The 26220-nt window shown below is 39.4% G+C and overlaps 1 protein-coding gene across 2 annotated transcripts in view; it reads right to left on the bottom strand.

Moving 5' to 3' along the window:
- Positions 1-26220, bottom strand: part of MTMR7 (myotubularin related protein 7) — a 112340-nt gene that overhangs the window by 47535 nt on the left and 38585 nt on the right. For both annotated transcript variants that reach the window (XM_032162399.2, XM_032162400.2), the window contains exons 2-5: positions 24703-24825; positions 22645-22807; positions 12863-13020; positions 686-814 (exon numbers count right to left, since the gene is read on the bottom strand). In XM_032162399.2, coding sequence (XP_032018290.1) covers positions 686-814; positions 12863-13020; positions 22645-22807; positions 24703-24825 — 573 coding nt within the window. The remainder of the gene's footprint in view (positions 1-685; positions 815-12862; positions 13021-22644; positions 22808-24702; positions 24826-26220) is intronic.

Raw genomic sequence — 26220 nt, 5'->3', positions numbered from 1 at the left:
AGTGGCTCACGCCTGTAATCCCAGCACTTTGTGAGGCCGAGGCAGGCAGGTTACCTGTGGTCAGGAGTTCGAGACCAGCCTGGCCAACATGGTGAAACCCCTTCTTTACAAAAAATACAAAAAACAAAAAAAATAGCTGCGCGTGTTGGCAGGTGCCTATAATCCCAGCTACTCAGGAGGCTGAGGCAGGAGAATTGCTTGAACCTGGGAGGCAGATGTTGCAGTGAGCCGAGATTGCACCACTGCACTCCAGCCCAGGTGACAGAGTGAGACTCTGTCTCCAAAAAATTTAAAAAAGCATAATAGACAAAATGAATGGGCCATGGACTTCTGGGGCTTTTCTAAAATAGGCATGCCACAGATCCCCAGCACTGAATAAGCAAAGAGCCTCCCAAGGTGCCCACTTAGAAGAGGACAGTATTCACTTGGATGATTTGCTTTAGGGGTTTTCTGAACCTATTGAGTCATTTTCTGAATCATTACATTACTGTCAAATAAACATAGGAGGTCTACATGAGATAAGGACTTAGCACAGATGTATCATGTCATACCATGCACAGAAATATCCACATACCTTCTGAAGAATTCAAACACACACGCAACAGCAGAAGGCAGCTAGAAAACGCCTGCTTATGATAAAACTACAAAAGCAAAGTGTAAAACAAAAACATGCCTCGAGACTTACGTGGTTATCTTTATAATAGTAAGAAAGGACAGGAAATCGCCGTCTACTCCGGAATTTGGAACTCCCCACTATGATGTGTGCTGTGGCCGATTTGGGAACGTACAGTTCAGTAGGATAAGAGTCACAAACCTGTCACCAGAAAATACGAAGAGATTTTTAGGCCATCTAGTAATGCCCTGCGAACTGCCCCCAGAAATTCCACTTCACCATGCTTACAGGTACATCCTTAAGCTCCCTTCAGCATGTTACAGCGGAGGCTGTTTCGAGGAAACTCAAAGCCACTTCAGAGGAATGAAGTGCCGCTGATTCTATGTGATCATTCTGAAGGAACGCAAGCTACCCTTAGTGTTCTGTCCCGGTGCACTGTCCCCTCTCTCCAAGGGCTCTTTGTGCAAGACCAGTGACAATGAAGCCTTCCTTTCATCAAAAAGAGACAAATTGCAATTGTGCAACCTGGCTGAGAAAACCTGAGCTGCCAGGATTTGGCTGAAAGACAGAATGACCCCGGAAGACAGTTTTCCTAAAACATAAGCACACTGGTTAAGCCAGCAAGTTACCTCTGTGGCTCTGACAGGCCCAGTGTGCATTCCTGACCCTGACACATCACTCAAGCTGATGCCTCTCCAGACACTCCTGCCCTCCACCTTCCCAAATCCCATCCGTTCTTCAAGGGCCAGTCGAAGTTCCACCTCCTTCGGGAAGCTTCTTCCTTGACCTTTCAGCCCATGAAGATTTCCTAATGTGCCACACACTACCGTGCAATGTAGCGGCTTGATTTTTGTTTCTTACGTGTTGATTTGATAAGTGGTAAGGATTGATGTGCTCTTTCTACGCATCCCTGAGAGTGATTACCACAGTGGAAGGGTGCCTTGGAAGGATCTTGCAATTAAGAACCAGAAATCAGCAGTTTAGAACCTGGCTCTGATTGAGCAACTTCATGACCCTGGGGAAGCCAAACTACACGGTGCACTGTGGTTTGCTAATCTCTAGAAGTGATACTGCAGCAACAATATCTCATGGGATTGACAGATGGATCAAATCCGGTAACACCCATGGCAAAGCACTTTATAAACCACTAAATCCAAAACAAATGTTAGTGGTAGCAACAGTGATAGCAGTTGAGGCTACTGTTGCTCAACACACTTTGCTTTCACATCAGTCCATCAATCTTTTCGCAATGTGAAGATCACCCACATGGAAGTGTCCTGGGATATGTCAAGCACCTCTTTACCTCCTGGACGTCAAACATCTTCCTAGGCATATCAAGGGAGTCCTCAAGTATGTGTAACAACAGGGATGTACTAGTCCATTTTCATACTGTTATAAAGAAACACTTGAGACTGGGTAAGTTATAAAGAAAAAGGTTTAATGGACTCACAGTTCCACATGGCTGGGAGGCCTCATAAGCATGGCAAAAGGCAAAGGAGGAGTACAGGCACGTCTTACATGGTGGCAGGCAAGAGAGCGTGTGTAGCGGAACTGCCCTTTATAAAGCCATTAGATCTCATGAGACTTATTCACTATCATGAGAACAGCATGGGAAAGACCAGCCCCCAAGATCCAATTACGTCCCACCGGGTCCCTCCCATGACTTGTTGGGATTATGGGAGCTATGATTTAAGATGAGATTTGGGTGGGGACACAGCAACCCATATCAAGGGGAAATACTTTATCTGCAGGTCCTGTGTCCATCTCCACCCACCCTTACCACTCTGGAAGATGGGGTTGTAGGGGTTGAAAACCCACAACTGAAATCCAAGCCTCTTATCAAGTCTTCTGTGATGATGCCTCCCTTGCTGGCCTCCATTGTCTTTGTTACCAGGAGAGGACACAACATAGAGCAGGGAATAAAAGGGCCACAGAAGAGATGTTCACAGGCCCAAAGTCTAATTTCAGGGTTCTACCAGACATTTTAGGAAAGAAGATTACCAGAGTTTAACATGAGCTGTGGCACTGACACTCTAAAGGAAAATCTGCCAAGAACAGAAGGCTCAACCAACTTGGACTCAGAGAGCTTTAGCTGGGAAGACTGCCATAAAACACTGCACTCCCTCCCCCACGCCAATCTGGTGCCTGAACCTCCATGAAGTCAGCCAGCTAGAACACTATGACATGGACCACACCTGTTTGTCTGAGGTTCAGGAGACATGTAGTCATTGCACCAGACCAACAACATTTTCCTAAAATAACAGTTTTTAAAAGGAAATGAGTAGGTTTTCAGCAAGTTGGGAATTACCTACATTCTTCCTTGTAACAACACTAAGGAACTGCAAAGTTTCATGATTAAATAAGAGTAAGTAACATGCAAGATTTGTCAACATGCTTATTTCATACAAACTCTTTGAAGAGCAAGAGGTAAGTCCCTGCCAGGGCCTTTTATGGTCTTCTAAGTCTAAATAAATAAACACCTAGGTTTGCTGGCATCATGGCCCTGTGTGCACCATTGCACCATAGCTGGAATGAGACCAAATAGAGAAAATCAACACCCAGAGGCCCACTCTCCTTGGCCCCAACTCATGGCCCTCTTGATTCACAAAGGAGCAAGAAGACCACCTCCTGCCCTCTAAGAGCACCAGAGCTCTCACTCTACAGAGTAGAGATATGTAGACTTTGATGGCTTGGCATGTACCAGGACAAAGAGCTCAACAACCTGCGGACAGTCACCAGTGGCCAGGCTTGCATCAGATGTGGAGGCCTCCCCTATACGAACACAATACCAGTTACGAGGATTTCTGCCTTCCCCAGAGCACTGAGTCTAGGGGAAAAAGTTCCATGGGTCACAGCTTAAGTTATAAGGCATTCTGATGAGTACTTGCTTGGGGATCTCTAAGAAGCTAGAATGCCTTTGAGAAAAGCAGATTTAGAGTGTCCGTTAACATGGGAAGATACAACCTCTTACCAAGCTAGAAGCATGGATATTTGTCCTGCTTTCATCAAAGTAGACAGCACTCTCAAGTGGAAATTCAAATAACAATCCTACCTTGAAAATATAAAACACCACTGAAAGGAATTAAAGACACAAGTAAATGGTAAGATGCCTTGTGTTCATGCATTGGAAGACTTAATATTGTGAAGATGTCCATCCTACCCAAAGCAACCACAAGGCAATTCCTATCAAAATCTCAATGGCGTTTTTTGAAGAAGTAGAAAAATTCATCCTAACATTCACATGGATTCTCCAGGGACCCCAAATAGCAAAAAACAATTTTGAAAAAGAACAAAGAGGAATTACACTTCATAATTTCAAAATATAGTACAAAGCCATATCTATTTTGCAGCAATCAAACAGTGTGGTACTGGAATAAAGACAGACAAATAGGCCAGTGGAATAGAGGACCCAGAAGTAAACCCTCATGTATATGGTGATATGATCCACAGCATGGGTGCCAAGAATACTCAATGGGGAGAGGTTAGTCTCTTCAACAGATGGTACTGGGAAAACTAGACACCCACATGCAAAAGTAAAATAAAATAAAGATGGGTCATATCTTGTACTATATAAAAAAATTAACTCAAAATGGATTAAAGACCTAAACATAACACCCAAAAGTATTAAACTCCTAGAAAAGAACATAAGGGACAAGCTTTATGACATTGGAGTTGACACTTATTTATTACGTATGACAGCAAAAGCAGAGACAACAGAAGAAAATACTACAAAAATGGAACTATATCAAACTTAAAAACTTTTATACATCAAAGGACACAATCAAAAGTGAAAAAGCAACCTACAGAATGGGAGAATCTATTAGTAAATTGTGTATCTTAGGGAAATGAAAATCAAAACCACAATGAGATGCTAACTCACAATTCTTAGGATGGCCACTATTACAAAATGAAAGAATGAAAACATAATAAAACTAGTATTGGTGAGCATGCAGATAAATTGAAACCCTAGTGCACTGTGGATGGGGATATAAAATTATGCAACCACTACGGAAAACAGTATGGAAGCTCATCAGAAATTTAAAAATAGAATTCCTACATGATCCAGCAATCCCACTTCTGGATGTATGCCCAAAAGACTTGAAAGCAGAATCTCCAAGAGATATTTGCACAACCATATTCACAGAGCATTATTCACAGCCAAGAGGTGGAAGCAACCCAAATGTCCATCAAGTGATGAATGGATAAGCAAAATGTGGTATACCATTACAATGAAATATCATTCAGCCCTAAAAAGGCAGGAAATCCTGTTACATGCTGTAACACAGATGAACCTTGAGGACATTAAGTGACATAAGCCTCTCACAAAAAGAAAATACTGTATGATTCCACTTATATGAGGTATCTAAAGTAGTCAAATTCACAGAAACAAGAAGTAGAATGATGGTTGCCAGGGGCTGTGGTAGGTGGGAATGGAGAGTTGTTTAATGGGTATAGAGTTTCAGTTCTCGAGATGAAAAGTTCCAGAGATCTATAATACGACAATGTCAATCTACTTAACACTCCTAAACCATACCTTAAAAATGACTAAGATGGCAAACTTTATGTTATGCATTTTTTAAATCACAATGAAAAAAGAAAAGGGAAAACAATCTCAGCATTGACTGCTGCCATTTTTGCAACAAGCTCACAGAGTTGTAGTCAAAATTCTGACAATAAAAAATGCACACAATGATGCAACATATGTCGCTAATTTTCAAACACCTCAGTATGCCTCTCAGGATTTTGTCTGGTTTGGAAAACCACCTGACGAAATTCAGAGAGAATATGAGACTAGTTCAGCGGAATGGAAAATGTTTTTCTCCTGAATTTTCTTTACATGCACCCTGCCTTAGTTACTGAAAGTGGATTAGTCAGTTAATCATTTTACCATTTTTTAAAGCGAATAAGGAAACCGATTTTCTTTGTGCTCCACTAAATTAATTGACCTTCCTGAAGTGCCCACATCCCTTGGTGCTGTCCCGGCAAGGGGAATCTTTTGGTAACTCTTTCACTCATTCAACAACCTTTTACTGAGCACTTATTATACGCCAGGCATTACTCTCAGTTGCAAGAGGAGAAATGGATAAGAGTTTTTGGCCTTGAAGATTTCACACTCCCAGGACAGCTGATCTTTGTTAAACCGGGTTAGAATCTTCCAGTAAATATATTTATCACTGCAGGCTACTAGCCATCTAAGATGCAATCCAAAAGTTTCACTCAGACGTCCAAGGACCAATCATTCAACTGAGCACTTTGGGGCAAGAATTGTCAGAAACTGAGAGATATCTATACAGACAATCTTCTTAAACATTTCAGTGCTAAAATTTATTTCAAGGAATTTATGATGAACAGGGAGAAGGATGGGGTTATGAACAGGATAAAATGACACATATGTGAATAAAATAATGCATGATACATAAGGTATAGCTGTGGAGAACTGAAATAAATGAGCTTTAATAAAGTCACTGGTTTGGGTTGTATTTTATATTTTATTCCAAAAGAGTTAGATTAAAACTTTAACCTAGCAATGGATACCAATTACTTTATTTAAATAAAGACAATTTCAAGGGTTAGGTATAAAAAGAAATCTGAGCTTAGAGACTTAGACTACCATAAGCAAGTGTCTTATAAATAGCGATGGTAGTAAGATGATACAGATAATAGTAATAATTAGCCTGCCCAAGGCCACACAAAGAAAATAGCAGAATTGGTTCTAGAATCTAAGTTTTGTATTCTACGTCTGTTATTTCCGCCATCGGCAAATGTTTCTTTTCCATCAAATGACACTTCTTGACCCACCGACCTCTAAGGATTTGTGAGAAGAAATAACATAAGTTATAAAATAAGAGAGGAAAAAGTAAATGTTTTCTCAGCCATGGGGTTAAAAGCAAAAGGAATGGATTTGGATATCTCTCTCTCCATGGATTATTAGTCAAAAACTTTCTGAAATAACACAACTTGTATTCTCTTGCTAAGTTAGTGACAAATCAGGGTACATCATCTTCCTCCCATCTCAGTGATATTTGCAAAATCAGAAAATCCCCTAGGTTTTTACCTTTTCTGCTTCAAAACAGTTTGTTCCTTGTTAGTTTTGTTTTGCTGTTAGTTTTGTTTTGCTGTGTGTTGCTTCTGAAAAGAAATGCTGAGTAACTCATGTTTTGCAGTCTGTGCAAGGTAGGACTTAAGTGACTATATATGAGTCATGTTTATGCGCTAATCCTAGAAGGAAATCTCATCAAAAATAGAAGCGCCTATATTTCCAAGGAGATGTTATTCCACAAGATGTGGTTCAGTCTCATTTTCTTCCTTGCCCAAGGATGTGTCATATTAACAAAAAGGGTATCCAATTTTCTTCACTAAACTTGGATTTTCCTTTCTTTCATTTCAAGGCTAAAAATTCACTTCAAAAGTTAGCTTTAGTATGAGAACAAATTAGTCTGATTACATCAGCCAGATACTTTATAATAATTAACTCTATGGTTGTTAAATTTAACTGTAGTTATGAAGAAAATTCACTGTCATGGAAGTGTCCGTTCTAGCCCAAATCCATAAATTTAAGATATCCTGATGAATTATGTCAAAGGAACTGACTTTTAAGATATCAAGATTATAAAGCCATAATAATCATAACTGGTAAAAATGTAATTGTGGGATTTATACAGCGTCAAATTGGGACAAAGTTTAGCAAACAGACCAGGATAAAAAAAAAAAGAAAAAAGAAAAAAAAAACAGTGTGCTAAAAGACAAAACATGGTAAGAAAGATTGACAACTCAAAACTTCTGAAGACACTTGGAACAGTGTATCAGAATCTCCTGAGACAAGATATCTGCAAGAGATATAAATTATAACAAATTATTGGCTACATTATATAAAGAACTACAAATCAACAAGAAAACGACAAATAATCTTATAGAAAAGAGAGCAAAAATGTGAGTAGATGATTCACAGAAGAGTCAACATGAATGGCCAAGAAACATAAGCTTAACCTCACTAGTTGATCAGGTCAATGCAAAAACCACATTAAGATCCAATTCATACCAATCAATTTGGCTCAAAGTTAAGATCAGTTAATAAATCCACATGGTTATATAAATGAAACAATACCAAAAGGTGCATAAAATGCTGTAAATAAAAGCAAAGGAACAACAATGCTAAATTGCATCCAGTGGTGCTGGAGCAGGAGAAGAAATCCCACTTTCATCCCTGTGTCCTACCCACCCCATTACCAACACCACTCCATGTTACCACTTTTGGGCAAACGTGTTATTATTCTCCCTCCTTTGTTAAGCCAAATTATACTATATTCACCATATTGTGCCTTGCTTTTTCTAACCTAACAATATATTTTAGCAATCTTTATCAGTACATAGGAATCTTCCACATTTCCTTCAATGGTTATAAACTAACTTAATCATATGGATAGAGCAAAAATTATTTAGCTGGCCCCCATTCCAAGAATTAGGTTCTTGGAAAGTCATAGTTTCCAAGAACCTAATTACAGATATTTGGGTTTCTTCTAATATTTGCTATTACAAAAAATGCTTCAAAAAAATAACCTTGGGGGCCAGGCATGGTGGCCTGTAATCCCAACATTTTGGGAGGCAGAGGCGGGCAGATCACTTGAGGTCAGGAGTTCAAGACCAGCCTGGCCAACATGGTGAAATACCATCTCTACTACTACTAATAAGAATAATAATACAAAAATTAGCTGGTTGTGGTGACGGGTGTCTGTAATCCCAGCTACTTGGGAGGCTGAGGCAGGAAAATTGCTTCAACCCAGGAGACAGAGGTTACAGTGATCTGAGATCGCCCCACTGTACTCTAGCTTGGGCAACAGAGTGAGGCCCTGTCTGAATAAAATAAAGTAATAACCTTGGGTATCAGTGTGTGTGTATGCTATTAAATCCATAGAATAAATTCTCAGAAGTGGCATTGTGGGATCAACAAAGAAGAATACCAGCAAATATCACATCAATACCAACTGTTGGGGAGTCTGTGGAATAATGAGAACTCATATCTTGCAAGCAGGTCAATATGTCCATGCAAACACTTTAAAAAAGAATTTTCCAGAATTTAGTAAAGCTCAAATCTATATACTCTCTAGCTCATAAACACTACTCCTAAGTAGAAACACAACATACTACAGGACATATATAGCCACTTAACAGCTTTATTCATGACAACAAAACAAAACAAACAAAATAAAAAAAAAAAAAAAGAGGGAAGGATGAATAATTTTTAAAACTACGGTATATTTGTGAAATGGAATACAACACAGTAGTGAAAAATGAAGGAATCAGAGCTATCCGTACCAACAGTTATTAATCTCTCTATGCCTTAGACAATTAATCTCTCTGTCATACTTTCTCCATTTGTAAAGTAGAAATAATAATAATACTATACATAGAACTAATATTTGCTAATATTTATCAAGTTTTTAGAACAGTACTCGGCATGTAGTAACTATACACGTTTCTTAAATGAAATGGATCACAAACACAAATGTTACCACGTTGAGTGAAAAGTCAAATTTTAGAAAACTATATACAGCATATGCAGACCAAGTACAGACAGTATAAAACCATGCAAAACAATACCACATACTACTACAGTAAGGCCTTGCTCAACAATGCCCTTAGGTTGCTGGCAATTGCAACTTCAAGCAAAAGAACATAAAACAACACCTTTTTTTTCCTCATAGCTATCACAAAATGATGTTGAGCAAAATGATGTTATTTGAGGATCTCCTGTACATCGTTTCACTCAAAGTCGCAGTTTCCAAGAACCTACTGACATTAAGTGAGGCCTTCCTCTATTTAGAAATGTAGAAATGCTGTAATAAAGGCAAAGGAATGGCCATGCCAAATTGCAGACATTGATGCTGAAGCAAGAGACAATTTGGAAGGAACATCTGGGAAATTAACTAGCAATGGCGACGTTCAATCTTACACAGTACATGGATCCCTGGCGTTCATTCCATTATTCTTCAAAGTCCTGTGTATGCCATAAGTGTGCCATAATAAAAAACTTTTTTTTCTTTTTTCCTTCTCTACTTTGTAGGATGATTTAAGTAACTTTTTTTCTAAATGAAAGATACTCAGTGGAGGAAAAGGAATAGGATATATACTTCTGAAATAATTACAAGCAAATACAAGGAAAAACCATCCAGTGAAAGACATGAAAAAGGAAAAAGCATAATTGACAAAACATACAATACAAGATATCTAGAACAGTATCACAGATAGTATTTTACCACAGAAGAAGATTTTCAGATTGAGTAAAAAAATCTAACCAAACTCAGCTTAAAAAGACAAAACATTTACATAGGAAGGTTAAAAAGAAGGGGTTAAACAGAGCTCCACCAAGCAAATTCTGACAAAGAGAAAGAAACAGTGGAAATATAAAAAATAGAATTCAAAGTTGAAATAATTCACAGGAAAAGGGGATATGTGAAATGGACAAAAAGAATACACCAAGCAGATGTCCGTAATCATTACGTACTAAGCAGAGTAACTTTAAAACATATAATGCAAACATGTTAGAACTTAAGGAGAAAATGTCCAGTCACAATCATAACAGGAATATTTTCACATACTTCTGTCAGAAATCAATTGAGCAAAGAGACCAAAATAAGAAATTCAATTTAGATAAATGTGAAATTTCACACCTAAATAACAGAGAATACACATTTTTCCAGACTCAAAATATTTATTGAAAATTAATACTGTGTTTTATGAAGACATAAGTCTTCAAAACATTCCCCAAATATGAATTCTATAGGACATGTGCACTGAATGCAATATAAGGGACTAGAAACTAACAAATACTGATCAAAAACAAAAACTTCAATGTCCTACCTGCCTGAAAATTTTAAAACAATTAGGCCCTTTATGGCTTTTGATAGATTCTGGAAAGAGTTTTCTTTTAAAATAATTTAAAATTGGGGGAAATTATATGCATAAAGATACTACATCAAGAATTATTCATATGGCAAAAAAAAGTCTAAATAATCTAAAAGCCCTTTTTAAAAAATTTGAGACAAGATTTCATTTTGTTGCCCAAGCTAGAGTGCATGGCGCGATCACGGCTCACTGCTGCCTGAACCTCCCAGGCTCAAGCAATCCTCCAGCCTCGGCCTCCCAAGTAGCTGGGACTACAGGTGCACACCTCCATGCCCAGCTAATTTTTTAAAATGCTTTTGTGGGAATGGGGTTCTCCCTATGTTGCCCAGGCTGGTCTCAAACTCCTGGGCTCAAGCAATCCTCTCGCTGTGGTTTACAAATTGTTGGGATTACAGGCATGTGTCACCATGCCTGGCCTAAATGCGTATTAATAAAGAAATACTTCAGTATTTTACAGTACATTCATTTGATGGACTACTGTACAATCATTTCACTGATTGTTATAAGTACCATATAGCAATGTAGCAAATCCTCGTGAGACTGGGCAAGATGACTCACACTTAAAATTATAGCAATTTGGGAGGCCAAGGCAGGAGGATTGCTTGAGCCCAGGAATTCGAGACCAGCCTGGGCAACATAGGGAGAACTTATTCCTACAAAAACTATGAAAAATTAAGCAATTATGGTAGCATGTGCCTGTAATCTTAGCGACTCAGGAGGATTGCTTGGGATCCGGAGTTTGAGACTGCAGTAAGCTGTACTGCACTGTACTCTAGCCCGGGTAACAGAGTGAAACCCTGTTTCTTTAAAAAAAAAAAAAAAAAAACCCGTAAGAAAATCCCTGTGACAAGGTCAAGAAAATAACCAGAATTCAAAATATGTAACTGGAAATGGTCATTTATCAGGAGATAAAATACAAACGGTCAATCAATATATAAAAAGCTACAACTCAAGAAATCAAGATATGAAGATTAAATTAAAATAAGAAATCACTCATCCCACCATCAAGGTATCAAAAGATTTTTAAAAACTTTAACTCTTTACTGGTGAGGGTATAAGGAATCAAGCATTCACAACTGAGAATTTATAGACATTGGTACAGCCTTTCCACAATTATTTTTGACAACATGCACAAAACTTTGTGTAGGTGTTTCGACATAAAAATTATATTAAAATTCTATCTTTTAAAAAAATTAAAATATAGGCAAAGGTATAGTTACCAGGATGTTCTCCATTATTTAAAATAGTGATAAGTAATGACAATCTAAATGTCTAAAAATTAGAAAGCAGGTAGATATTATTTGATACAGCCATACTTAGGTAATACTATGCAGTGTTTTAAATATATCATAAAATATAATTACTGACAGAAAAATGTCTCAACATGTATATGAAGAAAAGCAGAATATAAGGAACATGTAATGATTCCATTTTTGTTATATATGTTTAAACAGGTTTGTGTGTGCACACATAAAAAAATTAATATATACATTAAAATCCCAGAAGACTATTGGCCAGATATAGTAACAGTGGCTATCTCTGAATGATGGCAGTTTTAGGTGATTTAATATCCTTTTGCTCTATGTTTTCCAATTTTCAATAATGAATATGCATTACTTACATATGAAAAAAGTTATCAAACTATACAGATGAGAAAACAACTGAAGGAAAATTTTAAAACATAAGAATGTTTTAAAAGTGGGATGGTGGTTTTTTTTTCCCTTTTGTAAACTCTAGGATGTTTTCACATTACTTTTGTTACTTAAATATTTTAAAAATTAATAGTGAAACCACCCCTGACCTGTAAGCCTGTCATTAAGGAGAAGATGGAATTAATTCTGCCACTCTAGCTTCCCTGCCTCTCCATATTCCTTCCTGTGAGTGTAGACATGTTTCTCTAGGGAAGCCTCTTGGTGACCCTGTGTACCAAGCAAGGGCTCAGTGAGCACATAGAGGAGCTGGTGCCAAACTGCCTTCAGAGTCTCCCTGACTTGCCCGCTGATCACTCACTACACTATAAAAAGACCTGATGGGAGAATGAGATCCTAGCCAGCTCTCCCACCAACTGCCTGTCCACAAGGCCTTCCACCCGGCCTCTCTGGGTTTCAAGTTCTGCAACCATGAGATGAAGGGGCTGGAAGGGGTGATCTCTATAGCAGGTTCAAACGTTTTGATTCAAGGTCCAGGTTGGAAATACAGCTGGCACTAACCAAGACAGACCTGGAGATCCACACATGGATATCTACAAAGAGCTATAAAACCTGAAGGAGATAAAAATAAAGGGATGCTAAGGTAGCTGAAATCCTAATTTCATGTGGCTTCAGTGTTTGGGTTTCACGCACTCACTCTGTAGTCTCTATTCACATCGCTGAGCTGCCAGTAATGATTAGGGAGGCCCATCCGCTTGTATTCTTCACTAAGATCGATCAGCACCCAGCCTTGCTCTCTTTCTTCTTTATCCAGCATGGGGTTGAATGAAAAGCAGTATAACTCCTCGTATTTCACTGCAAGAAAAGGGAGCATAAAGTTAAATCAAGCTTAGTCAAAACCAGAGCCAAATCTCCCCGAAAACATTCTGTCCCACCTGGAGTGCCCTGAGAGGCCATCCCAACCCCCACCCCCAGCACACTCCTGGGAGTAACCTGTATGCAATGGGTAGGGTCCCCCACCTCCTCCCACCAATGACAAGATGACCTCGGGGTATCTGAACTCAACTTGGCAGTACCTTCTTTCCTTTTAGAACACAGGGACATCTGCATTTTGTGCTTTTTTTGTTGTTGCTTGAAAAGCAAATATATTTTCCAGACCACATAAAATATGGAACATAAAAATTAAGAACATATGCATTCACTAGGCATGAAGATTCCATTTTTTTAATGCCTATCAAGCTTGGATTTGGTATGGCCTCTCAGAGGCAGACACAGGCCCAGGCCAGTTGAACATTTTGATGCTCACAGTGTTAAAAAAGAAAAAAATAACAAAGTTGAAAAAACTCTGGAATATGTTAAACGTTTGCAATGGAAACATCTGAACTTTAAACAACTACATAAATATCATAATTGTGCTGCTCATTTGCATAAGATTCATAAAAAATGAATTCATAGTGCACAGCGCTGTGCTCGTGGGATGTGAATTGAAGGCTGCATCATGATGCGGCTTCTTTCAATCCTGTCATGTTATCTCTCTGTCTTTATATATTGCCTTTGATGCTTGTGAAGCCCAATAGCCCCACTGTTTCCCTCTCTCCAGTAAAATCTAGGATTTGATTTTCTTGCTCTGCTCTTGCCATTTAAGGGAAGTGTAGAGACCAGCGCTACCCAAAAGAAATATAACGTGAGCTATGTATGTCATTTTAAATGTCCTTGTAGCCACATTAAAACAGAGTTAAATTAATTTAACAATCTATTTTATTTAACCCCATATATCCAAAATCATTATCACTTCAACATCTGCATGATATAAAACTTATTAATATTTGATACATTTTGTTTTGTGCTGTCTTTGAAATTTCACGTGTATTTGGCACTTAACCACACATGTCAGTTCGGAGTAGCGCTGAACAGCTATCTGTGGCCAGCGGCTACCATCTTGGACAGTGCAGATCTAAGCATTTCTGATGATAATAAAGGATAGCTGATACTCAGACCTTGCTTTGTTCCAGATTCGATTGCAATTAAGTGCATTAATCCAGTTAATAGGCAACATTGATGGTCCTCATTTTACCGACGAGAAATCTGAGGCAAACGGGAGGCACACTCCCTCCCTCAGAGTCACAAAGCCAGTAACCGGGGAGTCCAGGTTTAAATGAGACATCTGGCTGCAGAAGGCCTGCTCCTAAGTGTTAACACACCCTCCCCAAACGCAGATCCTTCTCTCTTCTTCTTTGTTCCTCGTTCCAGTCCCCGAATCTTCCTGTTTTTCTCCAATATATTTCTTCCTCATAGCTTTCCTAGGTCCTCCTATGTCCTTAGCATAGTGATAGTATTCACTGTGAACAATTTAAGTTTCCTAAATACATGTATGTGTAGCCCTTCATAGGATCTTGCCACCAGCAAGAGGCTGCAGCAACACACAGGCAGCCTGACATGAAAACTCAGGTTTCGAACTTGTTTTGATTTGCTGTTGAGATGACTCAACTGCATGGAAGAGGAAAGATAAGGGTCATATTTTAAGCACCAGATTTCTTCATTTTTCTTGAGAGTAAGAAGCAACTGCTGTATGTCAGTGAGATAAATTATGTTCTATTTCAGTCTTTTTCCATGTCATGGTTCTAAACTTCGAAACTTAGAGTACGGACTATTTGGACAAACAACAAAATACGCACATCCAGGTGGGCTCACACACGAACCAGAGCAGACGCTTTCCGTAAAATCAATTTCTTATCATCTTAGCTAATGTTGCAGACAGCATGTGAAGCTTCAGACCCTGTTCTGGGAACAGTTGGCTCGACACTGACACATCTTTTCCATCTCTAAGTACCATTTTCATGACTCAGGCTTCCGCTACCATAATGTTAACCACAAATGCAAGTTGTTTAGGATGCCAAAAGAATCTCTTGAGAAAGCCTCAGTTCCCTGAGTGAAAGGAGAGCTACTGAATATGGGGTAATAATGGCAGTTAAGTTCCCTCTGTTAAATATTTACAAAGAGCTTTAAAGGTAGAAAAAGAAAAACATCCTATGACTACTGACAGTTTTCTGTGTGTGGGCTGATACCTGTTTCCACTGGGAAGAGGCAATGAAATTATCCATAAATTACAGCAAGAATAATTTATCAAAGACATTAAGCAGATCACTCTTGAACTAGGAGGCATTAGGATGGGTTGACACTGAAATTATGAAATTTTCCCTTTTTTAAGGAAAAGGGTGATCAACCAATCCTTAGGCCCAATTTAAGGAAAATTGTACATGAGGGCCAGGAAAAGCCCATTTTTGTCAGCCAACACTCAGTCATGTCAATATGGGCAAGCTTCTTACCCACAGGCAAGCCCAGAAGCAGCCTGCAGACTCTGCCTACTCTAAGAAATCAAAAAGCGCCACTAGCACAGATGAAAGTTTTACTGAATTGTTCCCATGTCATAATTTTCTGTTCTTTTCGCTCTCTACTTTTGCCAAATATTTAGCAGAATGTTTAGCAATTAGCTGGGAGGCAAGCTTTAAAAAAAAAAAAAAAACTAGGGCTTGACAATCTTTATTTTTTTGCTTACAGACTTTTTAATAATATATTGATGAATTATAGTTGTATATATTTCTGGGGTAAAAAGTGATGCTATGCTTTTTTTTCTTTTTTCTTTTTTTTTTTTTTTAAGACGGAGTCTTGCTCTGTCGCCCAGGCTGGAGTGCAGTGTCGTGATTTCGGCTCACTACAAGCTCCGCCTCCCGGGTTCACGCCATTCTCCTGCCTCAGCCTCCGGAGTAGCTAGGACTATAGGCGCCTGCCACCACGCCCGGCTAATTTTTTGTATTTTTTTTTTTTAGTAGAGACGCGGTTTCACCATGTTAGCCAAGATGGTCTGGATCTCCTGACCTTGTGATCTGCCCGCCTCGGCTTCCCAAAGTGCTGGGATTACAGGCGTGAGCCACCGCGCCCCGCCAAAAAGTGATGTTATGATTTTTGACTACAATGCCAAACGATTAATTCAAGCTAATTAACATAGACATTGCCTCAAGTATTTAACATTTTTTGTAAAGAGAACATCTGAAATTTACTCTCAGCGTTTTGAAATGTATACTACTGAACTATTACCTATACTCAACACACTGTGCAATAGATCTCAAAATAATGAGACTTATTCCTTCTGCCTGAGGCTTTGCACCCTTTGACCATCATCTCCCCATTTCCCCCACCCCCAGCCTCTGGTAACCACCATTCTACTCTCTGCTTCTATGAGTTTAACTGTCATAGATCCCACATGTAAGTGAAAACATATGGTATTTGTTATGTTTGGCTTTTTTCACTCAGTGTAATGCTCTCTAATTCCATCCATGTTGTCACAAATAACAAAATGTCTTACTTTTTAAGGCTGAATAGCATTCCATTATTTGTATATACCATGTTTTCTTTATCTCTTCATTCAATGATGGATACTTAAGTTGATTCTACAACTTCGCTACTGTGAATAGTGCTGCAACGAAAATGTGAGAGCAGACGTTTCTTTAACTTATAGATTTCAATCTTTCCAGTAAGCACTCAGAAGTGGGATTGTTGAATCATACGATAATTCTATTTTTCGTTCTTTGCGGAACCTCCACCTGTTTTCCATAATGGCTGTACTAATTTACATTCCCACCAACAGTGCATAAGCATTCTCTTTCCTCCCCACCCTTGCCAAAGCTTTGTTATCTTCCATCTTTTTGGTAAAGGTCATTCTAACAGTTGTGAGGCGATACCCACTGTGGTTTTAATTTGCATCTCCCTAATGATTACTGAGGTTGAGCATTTGTTCATGTATCTGTTAGCCATCTATGTCTTCTTTTGAGTAATGTCTCTTGACGTCCCTTGTCCTCTTCTTAATCAGAGTACTTGTTTTTTTCCTATAGAGTTGTTTGAGTTCCTGACATATTTTGGATATTAATCCTTTATCAGGTATATGGCTGCCAAGTATTTTCTTCCATTTCCTTTGTTATGCAGAAGCTTCTTATATTTTAGACAAATCTTTAATATTTACAGAATCTGAACAGAGAGAAAATATTTGCCTACTCTAGGAAGGTCATATCCCTCAGCTGATTTTCTACCCACTCTTAAAACAGGCAAGTTAAAAGCTCCACTGGCTTTTCCCACCACAGTCTGAGCCAGCATATCCAACTAAAACATCTTTTGCTGTTAGTGACCAGCAGCTTTCAGCAGGAAGTGCACAGAAGGCCTCACCTTCAGGGGCTCCATTACACAAGAGCTCCTCCAATAAGAAGCAAATACTCAAAATGCCTTTGGACTGTGGGAGTAAACTGAATGTGCACCTTTACTTTTTAAAAAACTATCAGAAAAAGTTAATGTGGAAATCTTGGTATTTACAGTATCATATATTAGCTACTTAAATCACGTAACTAATGAAACAGGAGTCCAGCTTTAATGTTTTTGTACCCAGAAAGCAAAATGATAATTTCTAAAATACTACATGAAATTAAGGATGAGTAATAGTTTGACTGTTTCTAGGAAGACCAAATGAGTGTTTCAGTTGAAAGCATGAGCTCAAACCAAGCACAGAGATCCATATTTTGGCTGATTTTATTCTAGCACCAGTGTTCATTGTACTCCCCTTAACCTGGGGAAGCCTATGGCACTACAGTGCAGCTCAGTCTCTACTGTCCTCCCTGGCTCCTTCACTCTCAGATAACCCCACTTCCTACTTCCCATAGCAAATGCAAGACATCAGGTGGAAACTCTCAACTTGGAACCACCAGGTGAATAAATGGGGTTGCGTCCGTACATAACCTTTGCTCCTTCTCTCCCATATAAAGGAAAGGGTGCTCCTTCTTCCAAAATAAGGGAGAGATGTGGGTACAACAAAACATTAGGGAAGGAAGGAAAATAACCTAGCTTGTTCCCTAGGTATCAGGTTAAAGATTATAAAAACAGAATATTTAGGATAAACATATGGAGTAATTGCCTCTCATTACAGACTAACTCGGAGAAGCAACAAATAATGTAATATTAAAATCAAAAGTATTTTAAAAATGAAAAGAAAAAACAAACATGCATCAGCAGAATGTGAAGGGTGGGAAAGGGAAGGGAAAACTTACCAACAGCCATCAGGACACAGAGATGTGAGCGTTTTTTTTAATAACCAAAGTAACTACTGAAAGCTAAATTGCATCAAACATTATGCTGAATTCAGGCAACTTAAAATAACTGTAGTTGAGGCCGGGCGCGGTGGCTCACGCCTGTAATCCCAACACTTTGGGAGGCCAAGGCGGGCGGATCACGAAGTCAGGAGGTCGAGACCATCCTGGTGAACACCGTGAAATCCCGTCTCTACTAAAAATACAAAAAATTAACCGGGCGTGGTGGCAGGCGCCTGTAGTCTCAGCTACTCGGGAGGTTGAGGCAAGAGAATGGCATGAACCCGGGAGGTGGAGCTTGTAGTGAGCCGAGATGGCGCCACTGCACTCCAGCCTGGACGACAGAGCGAGACGCCATCTCAAAAGAGTAAAAAAAAAAAAAAGATTATGAAGGCTGTTTATTTTAACAAAAATGTTGAAATTAAATATTAGGACTATTAAAGCTAACACAGTGGAAAAGGGCTGCTACACTCTGATAAAAAAAATTAACATCAATGACTTACATAAGGAATATAAAAAGTTACCAATAAAGCAAATGAGACTACTTCAACCATGGGATTTTTTTAAAAATAAAAAATATCCAAAAGAACTGGGGACTAAAATACTAAAAAGAAACTAGTTTAGGAAAAGGGGGAAAATAAACAAAACAAATTATTTAAGTGTTGAAGTGCCCACAAACACTAAAGAGGGAAAGATAATTGATACAAAAATAAACAGCAGGAGGCAAATCGGAGGGAAGAGAGGAGAGAGGACATGGGAAAAGCTGAAGGCCTCTGAGAAACAGGGGTCTTTTCATCAGAAAAGTTCAATCCTTATTAATACATTAGATCTACAAGGTTAACTGATCTCATTTGAGCCACAACCCTTATTTTAACCTTAGTTCTTTACCAAGAATGAAACAGCTTCCTGCATTTGGACATGTTATGTTTTGCCTGAGATCTTCTACAGTCCGTGACCAAACTGTTATCAACCTTTATTCACACAAAAAGCAAACCAATAGTCTCTAATTTTTTAATAATTTGATTTACCTTATACCAGAAATCTTAACTCAGTAAAGAGATAATCTCGACATTTATTTTAAGTTGCCTGAATTCGCAGAATCTCTGAAGCAATTTCCCTTTCAATAGTTACACCGGTTCTAAAACACCTCACACCTCTGTGTCCCTCTGCTAACAGTTGGAAACTTTTCTCTTCCCTTCCCCACCCTTCGCATTCTGCTGATGCTAAGGTTTGGGTGTTTTTTTTCTTTCTATTTTTAAAGTACTTTTGATTTTAACACTAAATTATGACAGCTTTGAAAATATCTCCTTCAGAGACCTTGACTTAAATGAATTCCCAAACATTTCTTCTGACGTAAAAAACAACTGTTTTGTCCTCCATAGCAGCGGTCCACAACCTTTTTGGTACCAGGGACCAGCTTTGTGGAAGACAATTTTTCTGTGCATGGGGGTGTGGTTGGGGGATAGTTTCAGGATGAAACTCTTCCACCTCAGATCATCAGAAGCACACAACCTAGATCCCTCACATGTACGGTTCACAATAGAGTTCATGCTCCTAAGAGAATTAATGCCACCACTGATCTCACAGGAGGTAGAGCTCATGCTTGCACGCCCGCCACTCACCTCCTGCTGTGCTGTACTGCCCGCTTCCTAACCTGCCATACACTGGTACCTATCTGCGGCCCAGGGGTTGGGGACCCCTGCTCTATAGAACTTACAGTTAGCTGGGTGTCCATAAATGAACTGAAAATATGTGAACTTTGTTGGTGACTAACCAGAATATCGAGAGAGCTATATTGTACTACTAGAATTCAAAGTACACCTCCCTCACCAACCACACACACACCCTTATTCTCATACCCTTAAAGGTAGTGGAGGGTGTCTTTTATAAAATATCTTCAGGTGGTTCTGAAAGACCACCCCCATCCCCCAGTTGAAGGCCACTGTTTCATGTCTAACCCCTTCCACATTTCCCCATCTCCCTCCAGTCATTCCTGCTTCCAAAGTTACAGCCTATAATATGCCGTAATTTTAGCATTGCCTTTAACATTACACTGTGAACTGTTTGTGTTCCGTTTCACCTTCCCACACTTATGAAAGCACTACATTTTAGGCAAACTGGCATTTCCAATGCCCATGTTTCAAAATGCTGGTGATTCTTTTTAACTCCTCTTAGGTGATGGCTTTGATTCAACGCATTACTATGATTTCTTTTAGAAAAGGTAGCCAGTCAGATCTCTGTCTTCATCTAATACCTAACTCCCAAAATTTCCTCTTTTAAGGAAAAAAGTATCTCTTTTCGAAAGGGAGGGAACATAGTAATTTCCCCCTCAGGGATCCTCACAGCGAGAGTCCTAGCACTCGCTGTCTCTGGGCCATGACCCTCCTGGTCCCTGTGATTCACTCTTCCAGCTGCTCAGCCCTTTACCAGTTCGACAGGCTATTCCTAAATTCCATTAATCCGCTCAGAGCACATTTATCGCCTAGTACTTCCATTAATCAGTGACACAGAAACTGTTAGCACAGAATTCTCCTCACATTCTCTGCTGCGTGCAACCTAATGTACATCTTCCCAGAACTTCTGTTCCAATTTTAGTGCACCCTCCAAAAAGTTCAACTGCTTTTCTGGCTTACTCTGCCTTTCTTTTAACACACTTGGATGAAAAAGCCTCACCCAACTGCCTTTAAAGGGTAACAGTGTAAAGTAAAAATTACCAGATTTTGACAGCTCCCTGGCGTCATTTCCATTTAGTAACTTTAGCTCTTAGCTACCTACAAAGAATATGGACAAATCATAAGAAACTTAGGATCCAACCAAATGCCTGGAAAAGTTTATAATTTAACTTCTTGTCCTGAAACAAAAAGCATTTGGCAAAGTAATTATCAGCACATATCTTATTTCCTTTATTAACTACTTCTGTGTAGCACAACTTTTATATAAATGATCTCTTTTCACTGCATTCTTCCAAGAAACGTAGAGTAGAGTATATTTCTTTTTTTCTTTTTTTTTTTTTGAAACAGAGTCGCGTTCTGTCGCCCAGGCTGGAGTGCAGTGGTGAGATCTTGGCTCACTGCAACCTCCGCCTCTTGGGTTCATGCCATCCTCCTGCCTCAGCCTCCCATGTAGCTGGGACTACAGGCACACACCGCCACGCCCGGCTAATTTTTTGTATTTTTAGTAGAGACGGGGTTTCACCGTGTTAGCCAGGATGGTCTCGATCTCCTGACTTTGCAATCCGCAAATCCCAAAGTGCTGGGATTACAGACGTGAGCCATCGCGCCCGGCCGAGTGTATTTCTTTTCAGGAAAACACCACCACAACTCACACAAGCCACACGGAGAGGCAAGAAACATTTCTGTAGAAGCGAACAGTAAGCTATAAATCTGAAAAGCCCAAGATGACAGCTAGAACAAGATAGCAATGGCGAGAACATATTTTTCAAATCCAAATGTTCTTCCCACCATATTAAGTTGTTTTGTTTTGTTTTGTTTTGTTTTTTTCAGGAGAATTAGCAGATCCACACCCTGAATAGTCACTGATGCTAGTATAGTTGTACCAACCTTGGAAAAAATAAATTATTATCAAAAAGCAATGGAGGGCAGGCATGGTAGTTCACGCCTGTAATCCGAGCACTTGAGGCCAAGGCAGGTGGATCACTTGAGGCCACGAGTTCAAGACCAGCCTGGCCAACATGGCAAAACCCCACCTCTACTAAAAATACAAAAATTAGCAGGGTGTGGTGGTGGGCACCTGTAGTCCAGCTACTTGGGAGGCTAAGGCATGAGAATCACTTGAACCCAGGAGGCAGAGGTTGCAGTGAGCTGAGATTACACCATTGCACTCCAGCCTGGCCAACAGAGCAAAAGTGCCTCAAAAAAAAAAAAAAAAAAAAAAAAAACAACCCAAGAAACAAAAAAGCAATGGAGACCAAACCTTAAAAGCTTCAAGAGAGAGAAAACTGCACTAGAACCGCCTGATAACATTTTCCACACAAAACAACTGATCAGTTCTGTCACTGGCCCCATTCAAGGTGGCTCGATTACCACAATATAAGAAGCGCATAACTTAAAGGCAACTTCACCCCAAAAGGAAAAAATCCTTTAACCCCATCAAGATTAAGTTAATACTAAGATTCATGAAAGAGACTCACATAATAAGTAACTCGGGGGAGGCTCTAAAAGAACAAGAAACTCTGTATCAGATGATCATTTGGGCTTATCCTCACCTGAGAATCAGACTGACACATAATCCCTGAACCCCTATCATTCCTAAGCACCATACAAATTCTTGAACGTGATTTGCAAATTTTTAAGAGAGGTTCCGTATTAAATGCCGAGTTCCTCTGCCCTACCTGGCCTTGCAAGTCGTATCAGGGAGATGTACACGTCATGGCAGTCTCTTTCCTGAGGTATAATGAGCTGTATTATCTGAAAGTTCTTGCAGCGAATCAGCAGAGGGCATCCGGTAGCAGTTGTTGCCTGTTTCTCAATGGTGGAAATCTGACTGTGAAGAATCTAGAACCAAATGTTAATTTGCATAAGCTAAGCACAAATAAATAATGAATACGACAAGGACTAACATTTCTTTGTGGCTCAAAGAAAGACAAGAAACGCTTCCCAGCCTCCACCTAGCTCAACCCTTGCATTCAGATGACAAGCACTGAGATGTTTCAGGTAAGAACCAACTTCCTAAATTTGTAATTTTATTTTTCAATACCAAGCTTCCTGATACCCAGGATAGTTACTTTGAAGCAAACCATTCAGCACATAAATTTGCACAAGTCCAGGTAAGGACACATTTTGGTAGTGAAATGCTGAATGCACTTAATAGCTAGAATTAAATAAGGTCATGAGAGGTTAGTAAAATAAACTTCTGCAATCAACACAAGTTAGAGATGGCTCCGCTGGGAGGTGCCATCATGCTCCTTAATTCCACATGGAATGTTCGAGTTCTGTATCAACATGGGATTGTTGTTTTCTAAGCTGTTGGTGGTCGGGCAGGCTGCAAAAGAAGGGATTTATTTTATCTTCTTGTTTTTTAAATTAATATTTTTATTGCAAATCACAGTTGTACACATTTATGGGCTACAATGTGGTGCTGTGATATATGTACATCATGTGGAATGATTAAATCAAGCTAATTAGCATAGCCATCACTTACCTATAGCTTTTTTTTTTTATAGTGATAGCTTTGAAATTTACTCTCATTATTATTTTGAAATATACATTGAGTATGGTCACCTTGCTGTGCAATAGATTTCCAGACTTTTCCTCCTGTCTTTTGAAAACTTTGTGCCCTTCAATCAATATCTCCTCATTCCCTCCCTCTCTCCTGCACTCCCAGCCTCTGGTAAAACTATCATTCTACTCTCTAAAGAGGAGATTAACTTTAAAGGAAATCATACTGAAGTGCATCTCTGTTGTTACAGGAGGGTCTCTGCTCATTCTTCAATGGCAGCATCTTAATCTTTAAGTTTCCCCTCCACTAAGAACTGCCTGCCACCTTCTGCTAAAAATGTACCACTGTGCACGGAATATAGAAAAGGGAAATCTACAATTCAGGGATGTCATGATTGGGTTGCTGAAAGAATAATAAGGCCAGATACGGTGGCTCATGCCTGTAATCCCAGCACTTTGGAAGGCCAAGGTGGGCAGATCACTTGAAGTCAGGAGTTTGAGGCCAGCCTGGACAACATAGTGAAACCCTGCCTCTACTAAAAACACAAAAAAGTCAGCCAGGCATGGTGGTGTGTGACTGTAGTCCCAGCTACTCAGGAGGCTGAGGCAGGAGAATCACTTGAACCTAGGAGGCAGAGGTTGCAGTGAGCTGAGATCGCATTACTGCACTCCAGCCTGGGCAACAGAGTAAGACTCCATCTCAAAAATAATATTAATAATAATTATTATTATTATTATTTAGTGATGTTCAAATATCTAATGGTTTAATTAATAAGTAGGAGAAATACCTGATGATGAAGCTCCTCTAGATTTTCTTTCTTTTTAAAATTATCAGAAAAGTAGAGGCAATGTAATAAAATGACCAAATGGCTGCATTACAGGACGCTGCAAATAGAGAGTATTGCAAATGGAGCACTGGAGGATGACAATGCTGAATCTGGCCTACTGACATTATTGAATCTCTCCTTGACAGCTGTGACAGGAAGCACTTGTATCTTCTGGCTAGTTCTAAGTCTCTCTTCACTGATGTTCAAATCATTCATGTTTAAAATGAATAGTAGATCAAGTAGGTATGACTGCAGAGAAGGCCAAACACACATTCCAGAAACAGTTCCCTAACACCCAGGCACAAAAGCCCACCCATCTCACCCTGAGGAAAAATGAAAGGAGGGCAAACACTTTTTACTTCAAACAACGCAAAACGAGGAAAGCTAAAAATAAAGAAAGCATACCCATGTTTCTTTTCTTGCGTCAGGTGAATTTTCCACGAATATGACGTGAGTAGCCGTCAAATACAAAGTACCTAGAGCTGCTTTTTTAGGAGACACTCGATCTACCAAGCGGACATTTTCAACCTAGAGAAATCGGCATGGTGAAAAGAGTTATCGTAAAATAGAAGAGCAATTCACGAAATAAATGATAAGAGGGTAAACTCACACTTACTCCAAAATACAATTTTTTGAGAATTCTCCCAATAATAAAAACCAAAAACTTCCCTTTAAGTTAATCGGATCTCAGAGGATTCTGTATATTAAAACATGAACATTCACCAGTTATGAAAATATGAGTTTAAAGGTACCACAAAAGATATGTAGACCCTATTAAGAATACCCTCTCTGAGTTTTACAATAGTCAACACTTTCATTTCATTATAATTATATTACATTTCTAATTTAAAGCAGAAAGTCTATGTGTTAAAGTTCTGAGTTTACACTATGTATCAATTACATTCGATGAAAAAGAAAACAGCACATTTTCCTATGTGTTTCTAGCTTGTAGAAATGGCCTTAAGGCTGTTCGCTTCCATATAAACTAGTAGGAAGTACAAACATACATATGGGAGAAAAAAGTATCCGAGAAATTTGGAAAACATACCATTTCAAGATCCTTACATTCATTTATAACAAACTCTTCCTAATGAATGGCATTATCACCACTCAGCTAAAATCCAAACTGCTAGAAGACATTTCTAGAAACAATTTTTACAAAGCATACATCTCTTATATGCAGACCAATTTTAAGGACATGTGCACTGAGATCATCCTAAGATGAAATGTAATGGAAATGACAAGACAATCACTACAGAGTGAGAGAAAACTGAAGCAGTGGTAATTCTAGTAAGACAGAGACACCATAACCACCAGAGGAACATTCCTATAATGACCACAGGGCACAGCAATCCTACCACTGCCAAGGACCAACCACGTGCAGAGAAACACTGACTCATCTCTCAAGCCAGAAGGGGATTTGCTTCCATGAGGCAGCTTAGGAACTAATGCATTGTATTCGCTCCATTCTTCAGCTTAAATAGAAGCTGTGGGCCGGTACAGTGGCTCACATCTGTAATCCCAGCACTTTGGGAAGCTGAGGCGAGTGGATCACCTGAGGTGAGGAGTTCAAGACCAGCCTGGCCAACATGGTGAATGGGATTTCTACTAAATCCCATTCTACTAAAAATACAAACATTGGCCAGGCGCAGCGGCTCACACCTGTAATCCCAGCACTTTGGGAGGCTGAGGCAGGTGGATCCCGAGGTAAAGAGATCAAGACCATCCTGGCCAACACGGTGAAACCCCGTCTCTACTAAAAATACAAAAATTAGCCAGGTGTGCTGGCGGGTGCCTGTAGTCCCAGCTACTCAGGAGGATGAGGCAGGAGAATCGCTTGAACCCAGGAGGCAGAGGTTGCAGTGAGCCGAGATTGCACCACTGTACTGTAGCCTGGCAACACAGTGAGACTCCATCTCAAAA

The sequence above is a fragment of the Hylobates moloch genome, unplaced genomic scaffold (genome assembly GCF_009828535.3).
Source record: "Hylobates moloch isolate HMO894 unplaced genomic scaffold, HMol_V3 SCAFFOLD_8, whole genome shotgun sequence".
NCBI lineage: Eukaryota > Metazoa > Chordata > Mammalia > Primates > Hylobatidae > Hylobates > Hylobates moloch.
Note: the sequence above shows the minus strand (reverse complement) of the source record. Positions and strands in the feature narration are given on the sequence as shown.